General features: G+C 38.7%; 1 protein-coding gene across 5 annotated transcripts in view; it reads right to left on the bottom strand.

Annotated features, from left to right (window-relative positions):
- Positions 1-26,531, bottom strand: part of CDK6 (cyclin dependent kinase 6) — a 244,420-nt gene that overhangs the window by 56,537 nt on the left and 161,352 nt on the right. For all 5 annotated transcript variants that reach the window (XM_072784181.1, XM_072784183.1, XM_072784184.1 and 2 more), the window contains exon 5: positions 15,733-15,842. In XM_072784181.1, the coding sequence (XP_072640282.1) occupies positions 15,733-15,842 (110 nt within the window). The remainder of the gene's footprint in view (positions 1-15,732; positions 15,843-26,531) is intronic.

The following is a 26,531-nucleotide window of genomic DNA, read 5'->3' as shown; positions in this document are numbered from 1 at the left end:
ATACATATGTACCATATACACACAAACCCCTAAGCAGCTGATTGCTCTTAGACCTATCTCTGAATAGATTCTAATCTCTGAAAATTTAATTTAGCTAGCAAAGCTGGAACAATAAACCAGAAACTCAGTACTACCATGTATTATCAGAGAAGGTATATATGGAAGGCCATGTTAAATGCCCTGGATCTCTCACAGTTAAATTGAGGAGAAGGGAACAGCAAGAGAGTGACACAGAGAGAGTGGAAGAAAGAAAGAGAAAAAGAAGGGCAGAAGAGGAGGAGAGAAGCCTGAATGGTAGACAAGAGGAGAAAAGATGGAAGGAGAGAAAGAAGAAAATCTAGGAAACTTTTAAAATTTTTATTAAAAAAAAAGAAGTCCAATACTTCTCAGTTAAGCCAGAGACTGGGTCTTATCAGATGATGAGCTCCTTCAGTCACTGTGAGAAGCCAGATGGAAGGCAGAAGCCCAGTATGAAACAATGGAGCATGGGTATCAGACAGACCAGACCACCCCACAGCAATGGGCCACATGGAGTTACCGACAGATTGTCACTATACCCTATCTTTTTAGGACAAGACCAAATGGAATCATTTGTCACATCTTCCCATTTGTTGTAATTTGGTGCCGTAATGCTGTTCTGTGGAAAACTATTCAGGAATACAATAATATCTCCTGAATTTATATTTATCTAAAATACTTTGTATTATTCATTATAGTGTCTATCATCTTGTCTGGTAAATCTTCATGAACATTCTAAAACAACAAATGTAATGTTATATGACATTTTGATGGTATTAACAAGGCCAGACTCAACTCAGATCAGAGGTCCAACCTCCAGCTAAAGTAATTCTGCACAGGCTCGGTACTTTTTAATTTTCAGGGCTGGGAGGTACCTCCTGCCAGGGGAGCCAGGGGACAACGAAGACAAGCCTGTCACTGATTAAAAGATTGGACTGGTAAGAACGAGCTTTCACTATATAAAATAGTTACTTTCTCTGTTTGTGTTTTATAATTAAAAGTGGATGGCTTCTTGTCTCATATATTTTTATTCAAAGCAATGGTTGAAAGATATGACCAGAACACCGGAGACTTCACAACCAAGGTAGAAAGGAGACCATCAGTGTTAAAGCAAGTGCTTCCAGAGTAAATGCAATGAGGAGACCCAAAGGCAAAATCCGAAGCAAAGATGCATGAGGTCTGGAGAGTAAGAAGACCAAGAAGGAAGGGCAATGTGAAAAGAAGGCCACATTCCAAGTTTTGCCTGGAACGAAGATCATGCCGCAATATACATTATTCTCCAAGCCTAGGCACTCTGGAGCTCTGCAGAATGACCTTCATGTTGTCTGTGCACTGGAAAAAAACTAGTCTGAAAAACTGCTTGGGACTTTAATCTTAAGATAATTTTTTTTTTAACTGACAAAAGGAGGTTGATTCCTTCCCTATCACTACACAACTGATAGAAAGGAAACCCACAGTGAATTTTACAGTTGAAGGAGGTCTCTTATGTTTCAAACGAAGCTTAACAACAGTTAAGCTTAACAGTTAATTTTTATAAAATTACCATATTCACTTATACTTCCCTCTTGATATTATTTTTAAATATGGATAGAGGACATAGCCAGGGCTTATATGTGTCCTTGTTTTGTTTTGTTTTAAAAAAATTATTAATTTATTTGAGAGAGAGAGAGAGAGTGAGAGCGAGAGAGCATGAGCCTGAGCTCATAAGCAGGGCAGGGGGGAGAGGGAGAAGCAGACTCCCTGCTGAGCAGGGAGTCTGATGTGGGCTCTATCCCAGGACCCTGGGATCATGACCTGAGCCGAAGGCAGACTCTAAATTGACCGAGCCACCTAGATGCCCCTGTCTTGTTTTACTCTTGCCAATACTTCTAATCTTTGAGAACCTCAATCCGATCTCCCACCTTAAACTTAAAACAGAGTTTAATTGAAGCTTTTTGGGGGGCAATTTGGTTTAGCTGGCAGAATTTTAAGTATGCATGTTATCTGACCCTGTAATTTTGCTTCTGGAATTCACCATACAGAAATACTTGGACAAATGTTCCGCAAAATAAGCACAAGGATTTTACTGCAAAATTGTTTTCAATAAGACTAAAAACAAATAACCCCTAAATGTCCATCAATGGGAAATTAAATTATGAGATAAATGAACTGGCAATTATTCAACAGTTTAAAAATGAGTTAGATTTCAATGAATTGATATAACATATGATAAAATAAAGTGACTAAGGCAATGTAAGCCCATCTCTGTGACACAACTTTATCAATGTACATCTATAAGTATGTGTGTGTATATATATATATATATATATATATATATATATATATATATATGTATTTATAAACACACACACACACACACACCTTTGAATTTGCAATAAAAAAGATCTGGAAGTACAACCAGGAATTCATCTTTGGGAAGCAGATTTTGGATGAGTACAGAAAAGATAATATTCACTTTTACACTTCTGTGCCATTTGGCATTTTGCAACCAGACTACTCTACCTTGTGATTAAAAATTTTTCTTTTCTTTTCAATAAAGCTAATTGGCATCTAAATCTCCTAATTTGTTTCTGTCCTTAGCAATTCTTGTTTCTTAAAGTGGGATGTAGAGAGATCACAGAGACTGTGAGGCTCCAGGTGCACGCAATTTTAAAAGAGAGGGGAAGATCTGCAGGTGCTGACAAACCCACTTGCAGGTTGGCGTTCAAGTGCCACCAGTTCAGGGACAAAGGCCCAGCAGCTGCATCAATATCAACATCAACATCAACTCTTTTAGTTTTACATACAAGGACCTCAACTTTTTAAAGCCTCCAAACTAGAAAATAGATTCAATGAGCCTAGGACAGAAGGGCACTGATTCACTTCTTCCCTTTCCAGTAAATGGCAGTCTGTTTTTTTTTTTTTTTTTTTTTTTTACTTTTCTATTTGATGGTTTAGAGCTGTGTGATCTTGTACAGTACAGGTGGCTACTGAGCACCTGAAATGTGACTAGTCTGACTGACATGTGCTCTAAGTGTAAAATACATGCTGGAGTCTAAAGACTTATTATGAAGAAAGAATGTAAAATAGCTCATTCATTCATTCATATTTTTAAATATTTATTACATACTGAAATAATATTTTAGATATGTTGCATTAAATAAAATATACTATTAAAACTAGGGATACCTGGGTGGCTCAGCAGTTGAGCATCTACCTTCAGCTTAGGGCGTGATCCCAGTCCAGGGATCAAGTCCTGCATTGGGTTTCCTGTGAGGAGCCTACCTCTCCCTCTGTCTGTCTATGTCTCTGCCTCTCTCTCTGTGTCTCTTGTGAATAAACAAAATCTTAAAAAAAAACCTAATTTTATCTGTTTTTTTCACCTTTTTAAATGTGGCTACTAGAAAATTTTAATTAATCGGTTAAAAAAATTATTTATTTAACAGAGGGAGAGAGTGCAAAAGAGCACAAGCAGTGGGGAAGGGCAAAGGGGAGAGGGAGAAGCAGTCTCTCTGCTGAGCAGGGAGCCCAACGTGGGGAGCTGAAGGCAGATGCTTAACCAACTGAGCCACCCAAGGGCCCCTAGAAAATTTTAAATTACACTGTGGCTCATGTTATATTTCTATTCAGCAGAGTTGCTTTAGACCTTCATGGATGGAAAGTCTATATACTTAAATGTTTAAAAAAGGAATAGTAAGGTGGAGAGGGAGGCATGAATGAACACACACATACACCCCAACTGTTACAATGCTATCCTCTATATCTTGATGCCTAATTTTTAGAGTTGCTTGTACAATTCAGTGTACCTGTTATAGACCATATAGCTCTGAGTTCAAGCTCTGCCAATGACCAGATGTGGGATTCTGGGGCAAATCACGTGGTAAGATTAAACTGAATAATATATGTCAAGTGCTCAGGACCATATTCAAGGGTATGTAATAAGCTCTGTCGATAAGTGTTAGCTGTGCCAGACATCAGTAAGAGTTCCAGAACTGACCAGATTATGCTTCTACCCAGAAGCAATATCAGAGTTAGAATGAATCTTAGACATTATCCAGTAAACCTCAGAAGCCCAATATATAAAAAAGATGAAATCAAGCTAACCTGAACAAAACTGAGTGTGGGAGCAAGAAAGGATGTTAACGCCTGAACCATCCAGGAGTGTGAACACCATAGATGTGGTATCTTATACAGGCCTCTTCATTTTACAGATAAAGACACTAAGCTCCAGGCCAATGAGCTGTCTTCAGTCACAGAACTGGTGAGGGAGGAATGACATGGAGTGAACAATCTGGTTCTTGAGAAAGAACACTGCTCTGCACCACATCATTACTGCAGCTGTGGAGGACAACGTGTGTGCCCAGAGAGAATGTGGCTGAGAAAAGCACCATGAGACAAGACAAATGGAATGCTGAGGAGCCATTTGGAGTGGGGGGGAGTGGGTAGTACGGCAGGTCTCTTTCTGAAGAGGCAGCTTCTAGGGTTAGCTCTGGAGATGAAAGGGGACAGGTTGGTACCCAGATCAAGAAAAATGTGTGGATTCTAAGGAGGAAAACCTGGGGCAAATTTTGGGATTAAAGTAGGTCACTTTCAGTAACATAAAGTTACATCTTGGAGAGGAGTATGTACTGAGGCCAGAATAAAGTTGGGGCTTCTTTAGAAGGTCTTGAGAGCCAAGGGTCCTAGAACAGTTTTTTTTTTTTTTTTAAGATTTATTTATTTATTCATGAGAGACACAGAGAGAGAGAGGCAGAGACACAGGCAGAGAGAGAAGTAGGCTCCTCGCAGGCAGCCTGATGTGGGACTCGAAACCCGGACCTGGGATCACGCCCTGAGCCAAAAGCAGAGCTCAACCACTGAGCCACCCAGGTGTCTTGCTAGACCAGTTTTAATACATTTTTACAAAGGGGTGACAAATAAGAAGATTAGTTTATGCTAAATCCATGAGCGGGCAGGACACAGGAAAGCAGGCTGCCTATGAAGGACCAAACTGAGTTGATGGAAGTCGAGATCTGAGGGATCCCTGTGGAGACAGGATCCACAGGACTTAAATATATGAGAAGGATGAGGAAGATCCTAAGTGACTTTAGGAACCTAGCTGGGTAACTGTGGGAATTTGGATGCCATTAACAGGAAAGGAGATGGCGAGAGAAATGGCTGGTTTCGGGGGTTTGGTGAAGGTAAGGTGTCTGTGAGATGGTTGGTGGAGAGTCAGCCAATCAGAGAACTGAAATGTGGTTCTGGAACTCATCTGTATCTTATCTATACAGAAAGTGTTCAGAAGCATCTAGGCTTGGGAGAGAAGAAGAGCCAGTAAAAGAGATAAAGAAAGGCAGAGGCATCCAGCACTGTGCTTTTTCTTTACCAACAGCAAGGCCAGGAAGAGTTTAATGGAATAAGTGGTCACCAGACTGAGATGCTGAAGATACCAAGAAGAGAACAGAGAGCTGGTTCCTGTTAGCTCAGAAGGCAGCAGATGGACTGCCAGGAGGATTGAGCAGTCAGATAGATATGCCTGGGTTTAGAGCCTCTCGTCATTTATTAGCTGTGGTACTCTGTACTACTTAAGCTTTTTGGGCCTCAGTTTTCTTACCTGTTAAATGGGGGTCAACAGTATCCCACAAAGTCACTCCGAGATTTAAATGAAATTATGTATTTTGAGGCACCAAAAAGCACTTGTAGTAAGTGCTTGCTAAGCATTATCTATAATTTTTATCATTGGAAGGATTTAAGGAATGGCAAATGGTGAAGAAGTGGAGGCTGCATGTAGAGACCCTGTTCTTTTCAGAAATTTGGCCATGAAGACAAGAACAAAGACTGAGGGCACAGAAAAGGGAGGGTGAGGTCTTTTCTAGAAAGGAGTTATGAAAGCTAAGGGACAGGGAGATTCTGAAGTCACAAATCAGAAGGGGATGATGGATAGTGGCAGTGTCCAGGAGCAGGGTAGCATGGAGAACACAGTTGAAGGACTTGTCTTGTAAGGGAAGGAGAATGCATCCTTCCTTAAAAGGAGAGAGAAGGTGGCACCTGGGTAGCGGAGTGTACTAAGCGCCCAACTCTTGATTTTGGCTCAGGTCATGATCTTGGGGTCACGAGATTGAGCCCGGTGCGGGGGGCTCCACGCTCAGTGGAAGTCTGCTTGAGATTCTTTCTCCCTCTCCCTGCTTCCCCTCTCCTGCTTGTGCTCTCTACCCCTCTCTCTCTAACATAAATAAATAAATCTTTACAAAAAGAGGAGAGAAGGAAGAGAGGGGATGAATATGAGAGATTTTTGAGTTGAAAGAAGGGGCACAAAGGAGCTTACTTTGGATAGACTCGCTCATCTCAGTCAAGTGGAGATGTGGTGGAATGTTGGGCTGGAAGTGCAAGGACAGACTGGGCTTAGGGACTGTGGGGGTTGGAGAGTAAAGAACTGTGCATGGGACCAGGTCTGAGACTGAGGGAAGAGATCTAGAGGAGAAGAGATGTGGCCACCAAAAGCCCAGATGGCAAGTGCTGGAAAGCCTACATGTCCTTGTTGCATGGAGCTTCAGGTTTAAAGGTGGAACACATGGATGACGATGATCCCTAAGGTGCAGTGAGGGCCCCTGAGGAGTGAGCAGAGGGCACAAGTTCATCAGAAGGTCCGGGATGCCTAAGTGCAGGCAGGGGGAGACAGGGAGAGGGTACACTGAACAATGCAGCAAAGTTGGTCAGGACTCTTAGTCTGCTGTTTCCTCTTACATGCCAACCACTTCCATCAGTAACAGTGCTTCCAACTCTGGAGTAGCTTTGATAAAGCTATTATGCTTAAAAAGAGCTCTATATTAAAAAAAATCGCTGGTTCTATGTGAAAGGTGATATAATTAGGAAGGGGGAGACTAAAGCGGGAGAGGGTGGCAAAAAGGAGCTAGGAGGCTTTGGTAGAAGAGTACCCCCAGCACCAGATGGCCAGGTGAAGAGAGCATTGACAGAAAAGGCGTGAAGAAGGAGACTTCAAGAAAAAGTTCTGTGAAGGGGACAAACTGGCCCAGAACAGGGATCCTAAGGACCAAGAGGGAAGGATTAACACAGTTTGGAGAGCCAGAGAAGGGGGAAAGCAGGTTGCTCAGAACAGGGATAAGACCATGGAGAGAAGTCCCAGACCAGTCATTGCCAGGTAAAGGGAAGCAATGACTTGTGCAGTTGGAGGGAAGAACATGATGGCAAAATTGGCAGGAAGAGTACTATAAGGATAAAATCTAGTTTGCAGAGAAGACCACAAAATAGGCAGCCCCAAGGTGCCCAACTGGAGTGCTGGGTGCTGGAGTGCTGCAGAGCTGCCCTGATGGGGAAAGGCCAGGCCATGCCCTTTGGTGGCTTTTCAGTATGCATCATGGAAAACAAACGCATTTTTCAAATTCATGTTAAAGTAAGATACATATTAAGCATAAGAGAGGTCAACATTGATTACGTTAAAAAGTACTCATTCGTTCTTAGAACTACTCTAATGCATTATTCAACCAAGATTAGTTCTTTTCCTAGGTACCATTTGGGGTATTTCCTTACTCAAGAAAATGCTTCTTTAAAGTTCTTCCTTTTGGGTTGGTTCTTTTTATAAAGATTTTATTTATTTATTCATGAGAGACATGGAGAAAGAGGCAGAGACATAGGCTCCCTTGGGGAGCCTGATGTGGGACTCCATCCTGGGACCCTGGGATCATGACCTGAGCTGAGGGCAGACTTTCAACCACTAGCCACCCAGGTGCCCCTGGTTGACTCTTTAAAGGAAAAAAAAAAAAAAGGCCTATGAAAGCATCCCAGAAGAGATAAGAATTCTCAAGGTCCAGTTGTATGCTCTAGTTTCCATACACATGTTCTGACCTAACCTGAGGTGATGGGTTTCTCCTCAAGGTTAGGGCTTGTCCTGTGTGGTCTTCAGGTCAGCCAGTTAAGAACCTCAATTTACTGATGTCACTAAAGAGAGGACTCAAATAAGGGGAAACACCAACATAGTAACCAACGGGAAAATTGGCAAGGCACTCAGTGACATTTTAAAGTCATTAGTTCACAGACCACTCAGCCACAAAGGACAGTTTCACTGTCAGTTTCTCAGCTACTGTGTGTTTAATTCATAGAAATCAATGACGACTAACCTAGAAAGGCCACCACACATGGGATAATGTAGCCATGAAGCCTTGTTTGTTTCCTTCCAACAGTGACTGTATTTATGTTCTTCCTGGTGGCATTTGGCATTTCTTAGCTAGGGATCAGTAGGGTTGGCAACTCAGAACTTCTAAGAATTACTATCTGCTTACCACAATCTCCATATTCAAAGAACTAGTTTTAGGATTAGTTTTTTTTCCCCTCAAAGAATTAGCATGTTTTACTTTTTTAAATGTGCGTTTTCTTTTTATGAATTTGCTGTAACCTGGAAAACCCCATAACTTTCAAACCACAGACAATAGTTCTGAGCAGGATCACAAGATAACCTGGATAGCTAGCAACTGTGAATTTAATTTGCTATGAAGTTAAAAATCAACCTATCTCATCCATCCATCCATCCATCCATCCATCCATCCATCCATCCTATCCCATCTCATGCCATCCTTCGATCTCACTAGTTGTCTACTGACTACATTCACAGCAATGTTTTTTAGTATTAAAATGTAACTCAATGTAGGGTATAGGTGGACCACCCATAGGCAAAGAGCTATAGGAAGAAGATAAAAAATTTCAATTCTTACGCATTTTGTAGCATGTCACTGTAAGTCATTGGTGGCAATAATTAAACCAAGATAATAGAGACAGATTGTATTAAAATTCTCTGGCAGCCCTTAATAATATTACAGAGAATCAATTGGTCAACCTTTCTTTTTATTTTCTTTTTTCTTTTTTTTCCCAGTCAACCTATCTAATATGGGAGCGCCTGGAAATCAAAGCTATTAAATGTATGGTTTGCTTCTTGACCTTTCTAAAATGTCATTGCTGTTACACTGTAATAATGCACAAAACATTCCAGATAAAGTATGACCTACTAGGGTAAAACAATAGCAAAGGCAGAAACATGACAGAGGGGAAAAAAATCTAAGGTTACAGAGTCAGGCAGCCCTGGGTTCAAATCTGGCTCTGCCATTTAAGAGCTGTTTGTCCACGGACAAGTTATTTACTCTCCTTGGAGAAGACTTTGGTTCGTTATCTGGAAACTCTGGATAGTAGTCCTCAGAATGTGGGTTTACTGAGATAATGCATGTGAAGTGCCTGGCCCTGGCTCTGTCACATGGCAGACAAGTGTTACCTCCCTTTGTTTTTTTTATTTTTCTCCCTAGGTTATGGAGAATGGTGAGCCTTACTAATACAGAAATGATTATTCCTCAACAATTTTATATAAACAGCTGGGATGTGGCCTGTATGGGAAGGTTGATCCTGACTTCTGGCCTTCCAGTGAGAAACTGCTTTCCCTCCCTGGAAAGAGTCTTCTCATTATATCTATTCACAGAACCCTATGCTTCTTCAGAACACTTATCCTGGCTCAGGCTAATCAGCTAATCATGCATGCAATGCATCTCTTCCCCAGTAGGATTTAATTTCTTCTCTAAAAAAAGGTCTTGCATCTAATGGCCATGCTGTAAGTTATTTGTAGACTAATGAAACACCTGTTACAAGGTTTCCCACATGCAACATAGACCACCGGTGATATGTGAGAGAGATGATTTTAGGGGCTGAACATGGACTACATTACTCAATAGTTTTAAGGTTATATATTTGGGTGTGCACTAAACAAATAAAGAACTAGTTCATCAGATCTGTGATTTTATATATTTTTGCTCAGGATGAGGCTAAAAAAAAGTAAATTGTCTATAAAATATAAAAAAGAAACAATTGGAACTGAAGAATACAGTCACTAAAATGAAAAATACATTAAGAGAATCAACAGCAGATTAGGGGATACAGAATGGATCAGTGATCTGGACAACAAGCAAGTAGAAATTACCCAATTGGAACAGCAAAAAGAAAAAAATAAAAAATAAAATCAGGATAGTTTCAGGGACCTCTGAGGCACTATCAAGTATATTAACATTCATATTGTGGGGATCCTAGAAGGCGAAAAGAGACAGAAAGGGACAGAAAACCTATTTGAAAAAATAATGGCTAAAAACTTCCCTGACCTGGTGAAGGAAAAGACATCCAAGTCCAGGAAGCACAGAGAGAGTTCCAAAAAAAGACGAACTCAAATTGATCCACACCAAGACACATTATATTTAAAGTGTCAACAGTTAAAGAGAGAATCTTAAAAGCAACAAGAGAGAAATAAATAGTTACAAACATGGGAACCCCCCAAAAGGCTCTGAGCTGGTTTTTTAGCAGAAATTTTACAGGCCAGAAGAGACTGGTAGGATATATTAAAGTGCTGAAAGGGAAAAATTTACAACCAAGAATACTCTAACCAGCAAGATTATTATTCAGGATAGAAGGAGATATAGAGTTTTGCAGAGAAGCAAAAGCTAAAGTAAAGGAGTTTATCAACACGAAACTGGCCTTACAAGAAATGTTAAAGAGATTTCTTTAAATGGAAGAGAAAATGCCATAACAAGAAAGAAGAAAATCATGAAAAAAAATCTCACTGGTAAAAAGGTAAATTTATAGTAAAGGTAGTGGGATCAACCACTTTGTAGCGAGTATGAAGGTTAAAAGGCAAAAGGAATAAAATTATCTAGAACTACAATAATTTGTCAAGGAATATACAAAATGGTATGTAAAATATAACATCAAAAACATAAAACATGGATGGGAAGGAGTGAAAATGTACTGCTTTTAGAATGTGCTTGAACTCAAGCAGCCATCAACTTAAAATAGACTGCTATAATATGTAGGATCTTATATAGGAACCTCATGGTAATCAAAAACCAAATACCTCTGATAGATATGCAAAATATAAAAAGAAAGAAATATAAACATAACACTAAGGAAAGTCACCAACTCACAAGGGACGAGAACAAAAGAAAGGAATCGGAACTATAAAAACAACCAGAAAGTCATAAACAAAATGGCAATAATTACATATCTATCAATAATTACTTTAAATGGACTACTGCTCCAATCAAAAGGCACAGAGTGGCTGAATAAGTCTTAATAAATTTAAGGATTAAAATCATATAAAAGCATCATTTCAAACCACAATGGTATGAAACTAAAAATTACAAGAAGAAAACTAGAAAAAACATAAACACATGGAGGCTAAACAACAAGCTGCTAAATAACCCCTGGGTAAATGAAAAAAATCAAAGAGGAAATCAAAATATACCTTGAGACAAATGAAAAGGTAAACACAATAGTCCAAAAGCTTACAGACACAGCAACGGCAGTTCTCGGGCTCCCAGCATGGAGCCTGCTTCTCCCTCTGCCTGTGTCTCTGCCTCTCTCTCTCTCTCTATGTCTATCATGAATAAATAAATAAAATCTTTAAAAAAAAAAAAGAATTTTACAGTGATACAGATCTACTTCAAGAATAAGCATTTACCCTTATACCTAAAGGAACAGAAAAAGAACAAAGCCTAAGTTAGTAGAAGGAAGATAATAATAAATAAGAGAGCAGAAATAAATGAAATATAGGCAAATCTCGGAGATAGTGTGGGTTTGGTTCCAGACAACCATAATAAAGTGGGTATCAATAAAGTGAATCAAATCAATTTTTTGGTTTCCTAGTACATATAAAAGTCATGTTTATACTATACTGTTGTCTATTAAATGTGCAATAGCATTATGTCTAAAAAAACAATGTATAAGCCTTAATTTTAAAAAATATTTTATTTAATTACTCATGAGAGACCAGAGAGGCAGAGACATAGGCAGAGTGAGAAGCAGGCTCTCTGTGGGGAGCTGGATGCAGAACTCGATCTCAGGACCCCGGGATCCTGACCTGAACCAAAGGCAGATGCTTAACCATTGAGTCACCCAGGTGCCCATGTATATACTTTAATTAAAAATATTTTGCTAAAGAATTCTAACCATCATCTGAGTTTTGGGTGGGTCCTTATCATTGATCATAGAACACCATAAGAAATATGATAATAATGAAAAAGTCTGAAATATTGCAAGAATTAGCAAAATGTGACAAGAGACATGAACTGATAAGCAAATGCTGTTGGGCAAATGCTGTTGGACAAATGTTGCAGACAGACTTGGTTCAATCAGGGTTGCCACAAACTTTAATTTGTAAAAAAAAAAAAGAAAGAAAGAAAGAAAAAAGGCAGTATCTGCAAAGTACAATAAAATGAAGTATGCCTGTAGTTAATAATAATACATAATAACTTTGAATGGTGACAAATAGTAGCTAGATTTAACGTGGTGATTGATTTGCAATGTACATGAATGCTGAATCACTATGTTGTACACCTGAAACTAATATGTCAATTATATTTCAACTAAAAAAAAAGTAAATTGTTTAGGGTAAAAATTTAAGTAAGTATAGTTGTTTCAAGAATATGGAAAAACCATGAAGGTGTTAAAAAAGATGACAACATTTGGGAAATATTGCCATAATAACAAGCAGGAACCCCGGGGTAGACACATGCTAATGCCACATTCTCTGATTTAGGATTAACCTAAGGTAATGAGGGAGTCTGCTTTCAGAATCTATGGCTTGTAAATTCAGCTGGACACTGCAATAGGTGTGTCAACACCGACTCAGGACTTAAGCTACAATCAGGTCAAGCTGGGGGCTAGACCTCAGAACTCATCTGGCATGAGTAAGAAGCATGCACTTTCAGATATCTTGGTGTTATCACAGGAAATACCAAACATGAACAGAGCAGGAACAGGGTCAGATCCCACAGCCATATTCAAGGTCAAAGCCAAACCAGCAGGAACTACCTAGGAGATAGAACGCCCAGGCTAGGAATGATGTGTGGTAAGCCTGGATTCATTCTTCAGCCAGAAAGGCACAGAGGACTGGATTCTGATATTGCTTCCTCCTTCAGGCAATTAATTATCAATTTATTACCTCTACGCAAGGCTCCAAGAAAGGGTAATTTTCTTCTGTGCATCTCTAAAGAGCCAATGGGTTTCTACCCACCATCTCACTTTCTCAGCAAACTGAGGCTGGCTGTTGCTGCCATCATGGAAGGAGCCCTTCTCTGAGTCTCCAACACTGAGTACCCCCTTCTCATGCTAGGGTGAAAATAAGGGTATATCCCTGTCATAGTGGATTAGAACAAAGAATGAATTTTCCCACAGAAAAAATGTTATAAACAGAAAATGGGTTTTGATGAATTAGCACCAATAACATTTCATATATATTCCAGGTTATACAGTATTCCACAAGCTAGACTTACATAGGATTCTGCAAGCCACTTCAGTGGGAAATGTTTTAATGATCTAAAATGAAAATTTAGGTTGCAACTGTTCCATAAGTAGTGACTAGCTATACTTAGAAATATAGCAAGTTCCTTACTAGTGAATGCTTAACACTACATATCTTAAATTTTATCTTTTAACATCTTTCAGGAAGATATTGATTTTATCATGAATAGTGGCTGGTATCAAGTCTTGTACTATTGAAAAATAACTGACCACTCTCATCCCATTACAAAAGAAGGACTCATTCTTTGTATTTGAGGACAATTCTAGACACAGAAATCTAATTCTACTGTACATTTCTTGAATCAGCTTTCAGCTTAATGAACTTATTTATGAGATGAATTAGAATAACTGTCCTGACTTCCATCCTGCAATGCTGACAGTAAATTATTTCCTGTTCTGACCATATCCTTTATTTTTTTTTAAGATTTCATTTATTTATTTTATTTGAAAGTAAGCCAGGAAAAGGCAGGTGGGCAGAGCAGAATGAGGTATATGCAGATTCCCCAGAGTGGGGGGGCAGACTCAGGACTTGATTTCATGACCCTGAGATCATGACTTGAGTCAAAATCAAAAAGTCGATGCTTAACTGACTGAGCTACCCAGGCACCTGTGACCATAATCCTTTAACACAATGTTTTCTATACCTGTTTGACGAAAAGAATTACATGAGGTACTTTTAAAAACAAGAATGCCTGGCCCCAGCCCAGTAATGAATCAGAATCTCTAAGGGAGAGATCTGGGAGTTGCACATTTAAAGACTGCTCATCCCTGGTGATCTTGTCATCCAACCCAGTGGTTCTTAGCCTGGAGGGTGAATTAGGATCACCTTGAGGGCTTGTTCAAACACAGGCTGTTGAGCCCCAGCCCAAGAACCTCTGATCCAGTGGACCCTAGGGGAGGGGGTGGGATTTGCATTTCTACCAAGGTCCTCAGAGATACTGAGGTTTTTGGTACAAGAACTACACTCCTAAATCACTTATTTAGCCTGTTGGGCAAACACTGAAGCTACCTTCAATATTACTTTTTTCCTCTCTCCTTGATAGAAAAACAACACTGGATTAAAATGCACAGGACTTCATTTGGAGCAATACTCTTGCTACTTTTTAGCTGCGTGATGTCAGTTAAATTTATCACTGTGTATCAGTTATCTTTCATGGGGAGGTGTAAAAAGGTAACAGAAGGGGAGAGGTTTGGTCTTGTACTCGGCACACAGTAGGCCTGCAATGAACATCTATGTATTCTGATTTCTTTGGTATGATTCCTTCCTGTGAGCCACATATAAAAAATGCTGAGTTCTAAAAATAGGTCCCCAAATTTATTATAAGCACTAAACTTCATTTGGTTAAAAGAACAGACAAGGAATGGCTGACCACTTCTCTTTCTTCTGAGCTACTGTGTAGCTGACATTTTGAACATAACATGTATAATAGGAATATATACTCAGCTTTCCAACTCACATTTCCCATGGAAAACAGAATTTTTATTTCTGTTTTATTTTTATTTCTAAAAATAGAAAACAACGAGTTAACAGATTATGATTAGGCTCTCTGCTTAATTTTGATTTGCTGAATTTAGTACCCACGTATGGATTATTTTCCCGGCAGATCTTTATAATATTGTTTGGCTATTTCTTGTGACCTGAAAGTCAAACAAATGAATTACAGACCCTAAGAGTCAGGGGTCCTTGGAGGTCATTCAGCCCACCTGCCTACTCTACTAGTGCCACTGAAAACATCAGTGTGGGGTGACCTAGTTTCTTCTTAGACACCTAATGAGAATGTGCTATTTTCACGAACGCCAATCTTCTCTTCAGACAACTGTCCAATATTAGATTTTTTTCCCACATCTGACCAAAACCCTTTATTTCTATAATTTCTAAATCCCTGGTCCTTACTTTGCTCTCTGTTATGCCTGAATACGTCTAATCTCCTCAGTCTGACAGCATTTGCAGTATTCTGAACTAGTGCTGACATCTTCCTTGCCTGGTCCTTTTTAGCCTGAACATTGTGTTTAAGCAACTATTCTCAGCATCAAAATTTCCATACATGTAACAGCCCTGGTCCTTCTACCGTGGACAAAGTCCACCTTGAGCATATTTCTACGTCCCATCATCACCCACAAAAATAAGTTGTAGGGACAATGGCATGTTTCCTTCCCTGAATCTCCAAGAAGTGGAAGCTAGAGTCCTATAAAACTTCACTGTTAAGGACCAAGAATGTTTTTCCAGGACAAGCTTGAATGTGGCAGCCCAAAGCAGGTGGATATGGAGATACACACACACACACACACACACACACACACACACACACTCGTGACCTTACTTGAAACAGAAATGCTATGTTGCCACTTAAATTACTGAAGACCCAAAATGTCTCTTTCCAATGAAGACAGAGCAAAACAAAAGGTATTTCTTACTTTCTACGAAACATTTCTGCAAATATGCAGCCAACACTCCAGAGGTCCACGGGGGTGGCATAGCTGGACTGAAGCAGGACTTCTGGAGCTCTGTACCACAGTGTGACGACCTGCAAGGGCAAACGGATCTGAGCGTTACTGTGGAAGAGGGTTGGTTGCTTCAACTTCTTACCTTGGGTGGTATATAGCTGAGATCCAATTCAGAAAGAGCACCTAGCATTGTATGAGGACACTGAGCTAGAAGCAATAAATAACTAGGATTCATCATTGACAGGCCAGGAAATGACATCATCCCCACAACCTGGGTCCCCAGCTCATACTCTGTGTTTCTTACTAGGATGGTAAAATAATTGAGTTTCAGAAAGCAGAGTAAAGACTAAAAAAACCCCAAAAAACAAAAAAACACATGAATTTGAAAACTACTTTTTTTTTAAGGGGCTTAAAAAAAAAACAATACAAGGAAAACAGGTGTTGGCAAAGATTCCAGCTTGGTTCTTATGCCAGCATTATTGGGAAATCAGAAAATGATTCCAGTGGTTGCTAGATGTTGACCTTGAAGTATAAAGAACACTCAGGACAAGTCAAAACTACTCTTATCATGAGACTGTGGGGAATCAAAATAAAGCCTCCTTCAATGCCATGCTTTTCGGAAAACAAATAAAAAACTAAGAACTTAAGAGAGAATGTGTAACTCAATTGTTTATACCATGTGTAAAAAAGTCATCCAGAGGACAGGATTCCCAAAGAGGAAGAATTTCAATACAAGAGTTGGGTGAAACAGACCCCACCATGACTATTTCTGCAAGGCTGAGAGGTCAGGGAACAAACACATTTATAGGCTTCAGATTTATATCAGTATATGTGGGTTCAAGTGCTTCTCTTTTGGAGGGAAACAGAGATTCTATGGATCCCTGAAATAAAGAAATATTCTTTACTGCCAGGTAAGGAATTCAATACATAAATCTATTACATAAGCATTTTATATTATTCAGATTCCTTTTATCCTTACTTATTGTTTTGTCTAATTGCACTTTTGTTGACATCAATCTAAATTTCCGACAATTCTCCTTTATGTATTTTGGTGCTGCAGTACTTGGTGTGTTCAGATTGCAGTCGCAATTCTCCAAAACATGATTGCCATCTATTTCCTTCCTTCCTTATAGACACACACTGTGCCTCCCAGCAAGAGATGGAGTTTGGGGCGCCTGGTGGCTCAGTTAGTTAAGTGTTGGATTCTTGGTTTTAGCTCAGGTCACCATCTTGTGGTCTTGAGATTAAGCCCCATGTTGGGCTCTGTGCTCAGTGTGGAGGCTGCTTCAGATTCTCTCTCCCTCTCCCTCTCAGAGCTCATGCTTTCTCTCTCTCTCAAATAAATAAATTTAAACAATCGTAAAAGAGAGAGAGAGAGAGAGTTTAAGTCACCTTCCATTGAATCTGAGTTGGGTCTTAGTGATTTGGTCAACTAAACTAAGAGAATGCATCTGAGACTATCAAAACTAGGTTAGAAGAAGCTTGGTAGTCGGGCCTTTTTTTTTTTTTAAGATATTATTTTTAAGTAACCTCTATACCCAATGTAGGGCTCCAACTCACAACACCAAGATCAAGAGTCGCATGCTCCACTGAGCCAGCCAGGTGCCCTACAGTCTGGGCCTTTTTGAATGATTGTTTTTGAGGTGCTTCCTCTGGATCCCAAATGCTATGCAGTGAGAAGCACAAAGATGTTCTAGTGGATATGCCCCGTTGAGTTCTCGGCTGAAAGCCATGCTAGTGAGCCATCTTGGATATTCAAGTCGGACCAGTCCCCCACATGGCTGTGGGCCACCCGTGCCCATGTCACAGGGAACAGAACTGCTTAGCCAAGTCCAGTCCACTCAGAGGATTACAAGTGATAATAAAATGACTATTGTTTTAAGTTTTGGGGAGATTATACAGCAGTATCGAACTGAAACAAGATTCTTGACTGGTTCCTCCTCTTCATCTGATTTAACAGGTGTTGCTTTGAATTCACACAAGGAGTCAAATTTTGTGTAAGGGATATCTGGTTGACATCTAATGGAGGCATGGTGGTGATGTAACAAATTTAAAAAAGGAAGCAAACAAACCCCCCCAAAACCAAATAGTGTCACCCAGTTATCATTGGCTCCAATATGTCTTTCCAGCAGCATATCCTGCAGTATCTCCATATACCATAGTATAGTATCTCCATAACTCTTACAGTCTTCTCACATAATAGACCACAGCACTGAGTTTCAACTCTGTGCATCAGAATCATCCACGGGCTTTTATTTATTATTTATTTTAAAAAGATTTTATTTATTAGTACATGAGAGAGTGTGAGAGAGAGGGGCAGAGGGAGAGGGAGCAACAGACTCCCCACTGAGCAAGGAGCCTGACATGGGGCTGGATCCCAGGTTCCTGAGATCATGACTTGAGCTGAAGGCAGATGCTTAACTAATTAAGCCACCCAGGTGCCCTATTCATAGGACTTTTAAAAAACATATGTCTAGAGGCGCTTGGGTGGCTCAGTCGGTTAAGTGTCTGACTCTTAATTTTGGCTCAGGTCATGATCTCAGGGTCATGAGACTGAGCCCCAATCTGGGTTCCCTGCTCAGTAGGGAGTCTGCTTGAGGTTTTCTCTCCCCCTCTGCCTCTTCCTGCTCTCTCTCTAAAAGAAATAAAAAAAAAACTCTCTCTAAAAAAAAAAAAAAAAAAAGGAAGAAAGAAAAAGAAAAAAAAAAAAACGTGTTGGTCTTCTCTGTCTCACTGAATTGGACCTCCATGATGGGGGTCCTGGAGTTCTTCCTTCACTTTTTTTTTTTTTCCTTCACTTTTTTATTTCTTCTCTTTATATAACAGTTTTTCAGGTAACACTAACCCTTGACTAGGTCTGAGCACCACTCAATTATATAAACATAACCTCTAGCTCCTGCCTCCATGCTTTAGAGCTGGCACTGTTCTAGTCTGGAAAGCTCTTCCTTCTCCTCTGCACATGTGGAAATTCCCCTTATCCTACAAAGCCTGGCTCTGATGCTATCATCTCCCTGAACCAACTGCCACCTGAAAATCATACCTTGTAACATAGTTCCTAAAATGGTTTGCTGCAGAGGACACGGACTTGATTTTATCCATGATTACATCTGTAAATACCCATCACGATATTGCTCACATAACAACTGGGGTTTAACAAATACCAAATTGACAATTTTAAGCCAATCATTGCTAGGAGATAAGTTGGCAAAATTCGGTTATCAGTCATTCCCCAGGAAGAAGGTACTTACTACATTTGCTAAGAAGAGCACTCAGTTCTGGGCTCTATGAATTATGAATGAATAAATGAATTATTTATTTCTGCTTTATTAATATTTCTAGCTGGGGGAACATTTCTCTGCTCCTCTGATACATTGCAAAAAAAGGTGTAGGCGTAAACAATTCGTAAAGTTCTGCTCAGTGGTTTATAGACATACACAGTGTACAGGCACACACCCACTTTTTCAGCAACATTTGAAATAAAGTCTAGCATCATATGGGATGAAAATTTTAACCTGAATATTGCATTGTTTTAAGCTGTTCTAAAGTGGCTGTGATTTCTGATGGATTACATGTTAGTGGGACTTTTTCATTTTGAGTACTTTAATCAGTGTACCTATTATGATCATCAAACAAAATGTCTAGACAGTTAAAATAATAACTACATTGACATGTTTAGGAAGTTCCTTTCTAGTCCTTTTAAAAATTAGTTACCACTCAAAATGGATAATTAATTTTTATCAAATATCTTTAAAATGTCTATTAATAATGACCATATGATCATTCTCATTCATTCTATGAATAGTATGTCCATTAGCAGATATCCTAATACAATCCTTGCCTTTTTGGAATTAATCATTCCTAATCTTGATGTATTATTCTTTTAATATTGGTGTATTACTCTCTTAATAGACCCTTGGGTTCTATTTGCTAATACTTATTTAGAATATTAACTTGTATTCCTGAGACTGAGCTGCAGTTTTATTTTTTGTGTTAATTTTTCCTGTTTTGATATTAGAAATATGAAAGGTTTCTAGCCTTCTCTATGTTCTGGAATATTATAAACAAGATCAAAATAATCTCTTAAAAGGACTCATTCATGAAACCATCTGGATCTGGATCTTCATTAGCTGTTATGCCTTCAACAATCTTTTGAATTTCTTCTTAGTCTGTTTAGGTTTTAATCTCCTTTTGAGTTAATTTTGGTAGTAATAAAGGATTTTCATGAGAATTTCTAGATTCTAAACTGTGTTGGATTAAATTTGTACATAGTATTTCTTATAATTATTGTCATGCCATGTATTTCCTCGGTTTTCTGAGGAAGAGAAAATTGTATTTTTTTTCTTAATGTTGCATATTTTTGTCTTTTCTTTGTATCAGTCAGGTTTTCCAGGAGTTTAGTTATATTATTTACTGGAAAAAAAAAAAACTGACATAGAGTTTTATTTCCATTTTGGGAGAATGGTTGTTTTATTTTATAATTTATTGTTTTTCTACTTTTATCTTCTGAAAGACAAAAGTAGTTTCTTTGTACCAGTCTATCTACTTGAATTGAAACTTGATTTTTAATTCTAATTGATGATATAACATTATTTAAAGAATATGTAATTTACCTTCAATTTTCCCTTTAATCCAAGAGTAAACTACTTCAATGAATAAATTATTTAGAAAAGTATTTTAAAATTTCCATGTGGTCATGTTATTTATGGTTATCTCTTAATTGTTGGATTTCCAGCTTTAGAAATTCAGAAATTCATGGCCAGAGAAAGTAACCTGCAAATTTCTACTTTGTAGAATTAATTTTTTCATTTTATTTTATCTTTTTAAGATTTTATTTATTTATGTGAGAGAGAGCATGCATGTGCATGCAAGCATGGGGAGAGGCAGAGGGGGAGGAGGAGGGAGAAGAGGGAGAGAGAAAGTCTCAAGCAGACTCTGGCTGAGTGTGGAGCCCCACGGGGGTGCTGATATCAGGACCCTAAGATCATGACCTGAGTCGAAATCAAGAGTCAGACACTTAACTGACTGAGCCACCCAGGTGCCACTACTTGGTATAATCTGTTACTGCTTTCTCTAGGACTATGTGCACATCTGGGTTTTGTGTCATAGGGTTTCAGGGGAGTAACTCACTCTCCCTTTTTTTTAGGATTTATTTATTTTTAGAGAGAAAGAGCGAGAGAGAGCAGGGGGAGGGACAGAGGGAGAGAGAAAAAGAGAGAGAGAGAGAATCATTGAGCAGACTCTTGGCTGGATAGGTAGCCCAACTTGGGGCTTAATTCCAGGACCTGAGCCAAAATCTAGAGTTGGGCACTTAACCTACTAAGCCACCCAGGCACCCCGGGAGTAACTCTCTTTTAAGTGTAAAGTTCAATCCTAATACAAGTTGGTCTCATACAGATCCTTCTATTTTTCTATACTTTGTCAAACTCTGGAAGAGACTCAAATTTTTGTTTTCCTTCTCCCAGAATCTCCTTGTGTTTCTAAGGGTTCTGCCCTATACATATTGGCCTTATATTATGGTAAATAAAATTTATGAAGCAAAAGTATTCTTTTTTTTAAAAAAATTATTTATTCATGAGAGAGAGAGAGAGAGAGAGGGAGAGAGGCACAGACACAGGCAGAGGGAGAAGCAGGCTCCACGCAGGGAGCCTGACGTGGGACTCGATCCTGGGTCTCCAGGACCACACCCCTTGGCCGAAGGTGGCAGTAAACTGCTGAGCCACCCGGGCTGCCCTGAAGCAAAAGTATTCTTAAGATATAAATAGTTTAGATGGCTGATATAAGATATAAAATAAATAGACAAATCCTAGTAAGTCAGTTATAAGATATAATGTAAAAAGGATACTATTCACAATAGTAACAAAAAATATAAAACATTGAAGAATTTAAAAAAAGCAAAATCTATGTAAATACAATGATATACTATTGTTGAAGAACTTAAAAATCAAATAGATGATGAGACAGACCATGACTAGGATGGGAAAAAACATTATTGTAAATATAATTGTCATTCCTATATTAACAAGAAAGTCTAAAACAATGAAATGATTTGGGGGAGGAATTTAACTTTGACAATATGGAACCTCTGGCAGAATGATGCTTAAGAAGAGCCAAAAATAGTCTGAGAAATTAAGATGAGGAGGATTTATTCTTGGTTACCAAAACAAACTCTAAGGTACAGAGAACAAAATAATAGGTGCTAACAGGTTAAAAAAAAAGGATAAAGTCCAAAAGAGACTGATCTATTATTTATGGAGTTTAACATTCTTATAGGTGAATTTCATCTTAGTGAGAGAGAAAATGTACTTCAACATGTAAAAGCAAGACAACTGGCCAATCATTTGGAAGAAAGTAAGTTTGGTGTATACTTTACACCATGTCTAAGAAGAAACTGTATATTCATGAAAGATCTAAGTGTATAAGTAGAGCTAGGAAAATGTAATAGAAAAAAACAGAGGAGGACTTTGGGCTATGGAGGCCTTTTTCAGCATAAAGGGACATGAAGGGACATCTAGAAGCTTGAGATGAAAAGATGAACAGATCCAGTTATTTCAGACTGTAATTCTCTTGGTAAACAGTATAAAATTAAGGCAAAGACAAATAACCTGGGATAATACATCTAAAACAAATTACATAAATAAAACAACAGAAAAATGGATAAAGAATATAATAAGAATTCACAAGAAGAAATACATTATCAAAGATACTTAATCCTATTAAAAGAAAGGAGGGAAGGAATAAAGGAAGAAAATCATCACAATAAAGGGGTATCATTTTTGCCTGATTAGCAGAAAGGAACAAATGACAGTGTTCTGGGTTGGCCATAGTATGGGGAAACTGTTTCTTTTTTCTTTCTTTCTTTTTTTTTTTTTTATAAATTTATTCTTTATTGGTGTTCAATTTGCCAACATATAGAATAACACCCAGTGCTCATCCCGTCAAGTGCCCCCCTCAGTGCCTGTCACCCAGTCACCCCCACCCCCCACCCACCTCCCTTTCCACCACCCCTAGTTCGTTTCCCAGAGTTAGGAGTCTCTCATGTTCTGTCTCCCTTTCTGATATTTCCCACTCATTTTTTTCTCCTTTCCCCTTTATTCCCTTTCACTATTTTTTATATTCCCCAAATGAATGAGACCATATAATGTTTGTCCTTCTCCAATTGACTTATTTCACTCAGCATAATACCCTCCAGTTCCATCTACATCGAAGCAAATGGTGGGTATTTGTCATTTCTAATGGCTGAGTAATATTCCATTGTATACATAGACCACATCTTCTTTATCCATTCATCTTTCGATGGACACCGAGGCTCCTTCCACAGTTTGGCTATTGTGGACATTGCTGCTAGAAACATCGGAGGGCAGGTGTCCTGGTGTTTCATTGCATCTGTATCTTTGGTGTAAATCCCCAGCAGTGCAATTGCTGGGTCGTAGGGCAGGTCTATTTTTAACTCTTTGAGGAACCTCCACATAGTTTTCCAGAGTGGCTGCACCAGTTCACATTCCCACCAACAGCACAGGAGGGATCCCCTTTCTCCACATCCTCTCCAACATTTGTGGTTTCCTGCCTTGTTCATTTACCCCATTCTCACTGGTGTGAGGTGGTATCTCGTTGTGGTTTTGATTTGTATTTCCCTGATGGCAAGTGATGCAGAGCATTTTCTCATGTGCATGTTGGCCATGTCTATGTCTTCCTCTGTGAGATTTCTGTTCATGTCTTTGGCCCATTTCATGATTGGATTGTTTGTTTCTTTGGTGTTGAGTTTCATAAGTTCTTTATAGATCTTGGATACTAGTCCTTTATCTGATATGTCATTTGCAAATATCCTCTCCTATTCTGTAGGTTGTCTTTGAGTTTTGTTGACTGTATCTTTTGCTGTGCAGAAGCTTCTTATCTTGATGAAGTCCCAATAGTTCATTTTTGCTTTTGTTTCTCTTGCCTTCATAGATGAATCTTGCAAGAAGTTACTGTGGCCAAGTTCAAAAAGGGTGTTGCCTGTGTTCTCCTCCAGGATTTTGATGGAATCTTGTCTCACATTAAGATCTTTCATCCATTTTGAGTTTATCTTTGTATATGGTGCAAGAGAGTGGTCTAGTTTCATTCTTCTGCATGTGGATGTCCCAATTTTCCCAGCACCATTTATTGAAGAGACTGTCTTTTTTCCAGTGGATAGTCTTTCCTTCTTTGTCAAATATTAGTTGACCATAAAGTTGAGGGTCCACTTCTGATTTTCTATTCTGTTCCACTGATCTATGTGTCTGTTTTTGTGCCAGTACCACACTGTCTTGATGACCACAGCTTTGTAGTACAATCTGAAATCTGGCATTGTGATACCCTCGGCTCTGGTTTTCTTTTTCAATATTCCCCTGGATATTTGGGGTCTTTTCTGATTCCACACAAATCTTAAAATAATTTGTTCCAACTATCTGAAGAAAGTCCATGGTATTTTGATAGGGTTTGCATTAAACGTGTAAATTGCCCTGGGTAACATTGACATTTTCACAATATTAATTCTGCCAATCCATGAGCATGGAATATTTTTCCATCTCTTTGTGTCTTCCTCAATTTCTTTCAGAGTTGTTCTGTAGTTTTTAGGGTATAGATCCTTTACCTCTTTGGTTAGGTTTATTCCTGGGTATCTTATGCTTTTGGGTGCAACTGTAAATGGGATTGACTCCTTAATTTCTCTTTCTTCAGTCTCGTTGTTAGTGTATAGAAATGCCACTGACTTCTGGGCATTGATTTTGTATCCTGCCACACTGCCAAATTGCTGTATGAGTTCTAGCAATCTTGGGCTGGAGTCTTTGGGTTTTCTAGGTATAGTATCATGTCATCTGCAAAGAGGGAGAGTTTGACTTCTTTTTTGCCAATTTGAATGCCTTTTATTTCTTTTTGTTGTCTGATTGCTGAGGCTAGGACTTCTAGTACTATGTTGAATAGCAGTGGTGAGAGTGGACATCCCTGTCTTGTTCCTGATCTTAGGGGAAAGGCTCCCAGTGCTTCTCTATTGAGAATGATATTTGCTGTGGGCTTTTCGTAGATGGCTTTTTAGATGTTTAGGAATGTTCCCTCTATCCCTAAACTCTGGGGGAAACGGTTTCAAACCATAAACTGGCACAACCTTTTTAGAGGACAATCTGACAGTATTTATAAAAGGAATAGTGCCCATGTCAAGAGTTCTACTTGCAGGAGTTTATCTGAAATATTCAGTCTAGTATACAAAGACGTATTCACGAGGATGTTTATCCCACAATGATTTCCAATAGGGGAATTACTGTTCAGCCATCAAGCCATCAAAAAAGATGAGGTAGTTCTCATTCCTGCTCATTTGTGCTCCCACACAAAGATGTCCATGATATACTGTTAAGTGAATAAATACGTTTTGAACAGATTATGTGTGGGTGTAATCCAGAAGTCATATATGCATGCAGAAATGGCTGCCAGGACTCTCTACATGGACATGAGTTGTAAATGAATAGTTGCCACAAAAACGTGACAGTGCAGGAGGCTGAATGTTGAAAGAAAAGGGGATAGAGGATGATTTCAGAGGCACAAGATCAGTCAGTTCCTGTCAGTAAGCACATTTTATAGCTGAGAAAACTGAATTTCAGAGAGGCTGAGTCATCTGGCCAGAAACACTGAGCTGAGATGAGGAGGAGCTGTTATTCTCAACCAGGACTGACTGCTTTCAACTCTGTGCTCCTTCCTCAACATCCAACACAAGACCTTCAATTCAGCATTGCAAACATCCATACATCAACAGGCAAGCACACAGGCTATAATTAGATAACCAAGAGGAAAAGATTTTAAATTTACACTGAGATATTTTAACGTAAACTTTTTTCTTTTCTTTTTTTTTTTTTTAAGATTTAAAAAAATCTATTTCACGAGAGACCGAGAGAGAGGCAGACACACATGCAGAAGAAGAAGCAGGCTCCATGCAGGGAGCCCAATGTGGGACTCGATCCCAGGACCCCGGGATCAGGAAGGACCTGAGCTAAAGGCAGATGCTCAACCACTGAGCCACCCAGGCGCCCTAATGTAAACTTTTAAAATACTTTATAGTTATAGGACTCAAAAACTCAGCTCACTTTTGGGGTTAAATGATTTCTGTAAAAAAAAAAAAAAGGATTATGGAAAAGGTTTCAAAATTCAATTCTGAACAGTGCTCTGAATGGCATGGCAACTATTCGTCAAATTCCCATTTAATAATTTCAATAAAAATAAAGATTTAAAAATCTCTTTGGCAGCCCTAAGATTTTTGTTGGTCTATGTGTAAATCATTGTTAACAGTGAGAGGAATCAGATTCATTAATTAGGTGTATGCTTATATTCTGTTTGAAGTATTAGCATTTGTCTACAGAGACATCTTTTTTTGGTTTAATCTTTGTGGAATTCAACATGCTTGAAGTATGGATTGTAGAAGACTTATATTTCTAAATAATTCTCTAAAAAATCCCAACAATGTCCAAGGCCTTCATTTAAAAATAACAAATTACTATTTTTTGCAATAGATAGAAGTCTAATTGTTGTTCCCTAGTTTATATAATATTATCTCGTATGTCACAGTGTCCCCAGTTTTAATTTGCTATTTATGTGGCTGTTCCACATTCTAATTTATGTGGCTGATCCAGAGCCTTTCAGTCCTCACTTTACATATCACTGTAATTTCTCACTTTACATATCTCAAATGATGACAATTTCTGCGATTTCATGGGATTTAAAATATAGAAGTTCCAAGTTTTTGAGAACAAATTGTAACAATTTTTCCT

This window comes from Canis lupus, chromosome 18 (assembly GCF_048164855.1).
Source record: "Canis lupus baileyi chromosome 18, mCanLup2.hap1, whole genome shotgun sequence".
Taxonomy (NCBI): Eukaryota; Metazoa; Chordata; class Mammalia; order Carnivora; family Canidae; genus Canis; species Canis lupus.
The sequence above is the reverse complement of the archived record's forward strand: the minus strand, read 5'-3'. Positions and strand labels throughout refer to the sequence as shown.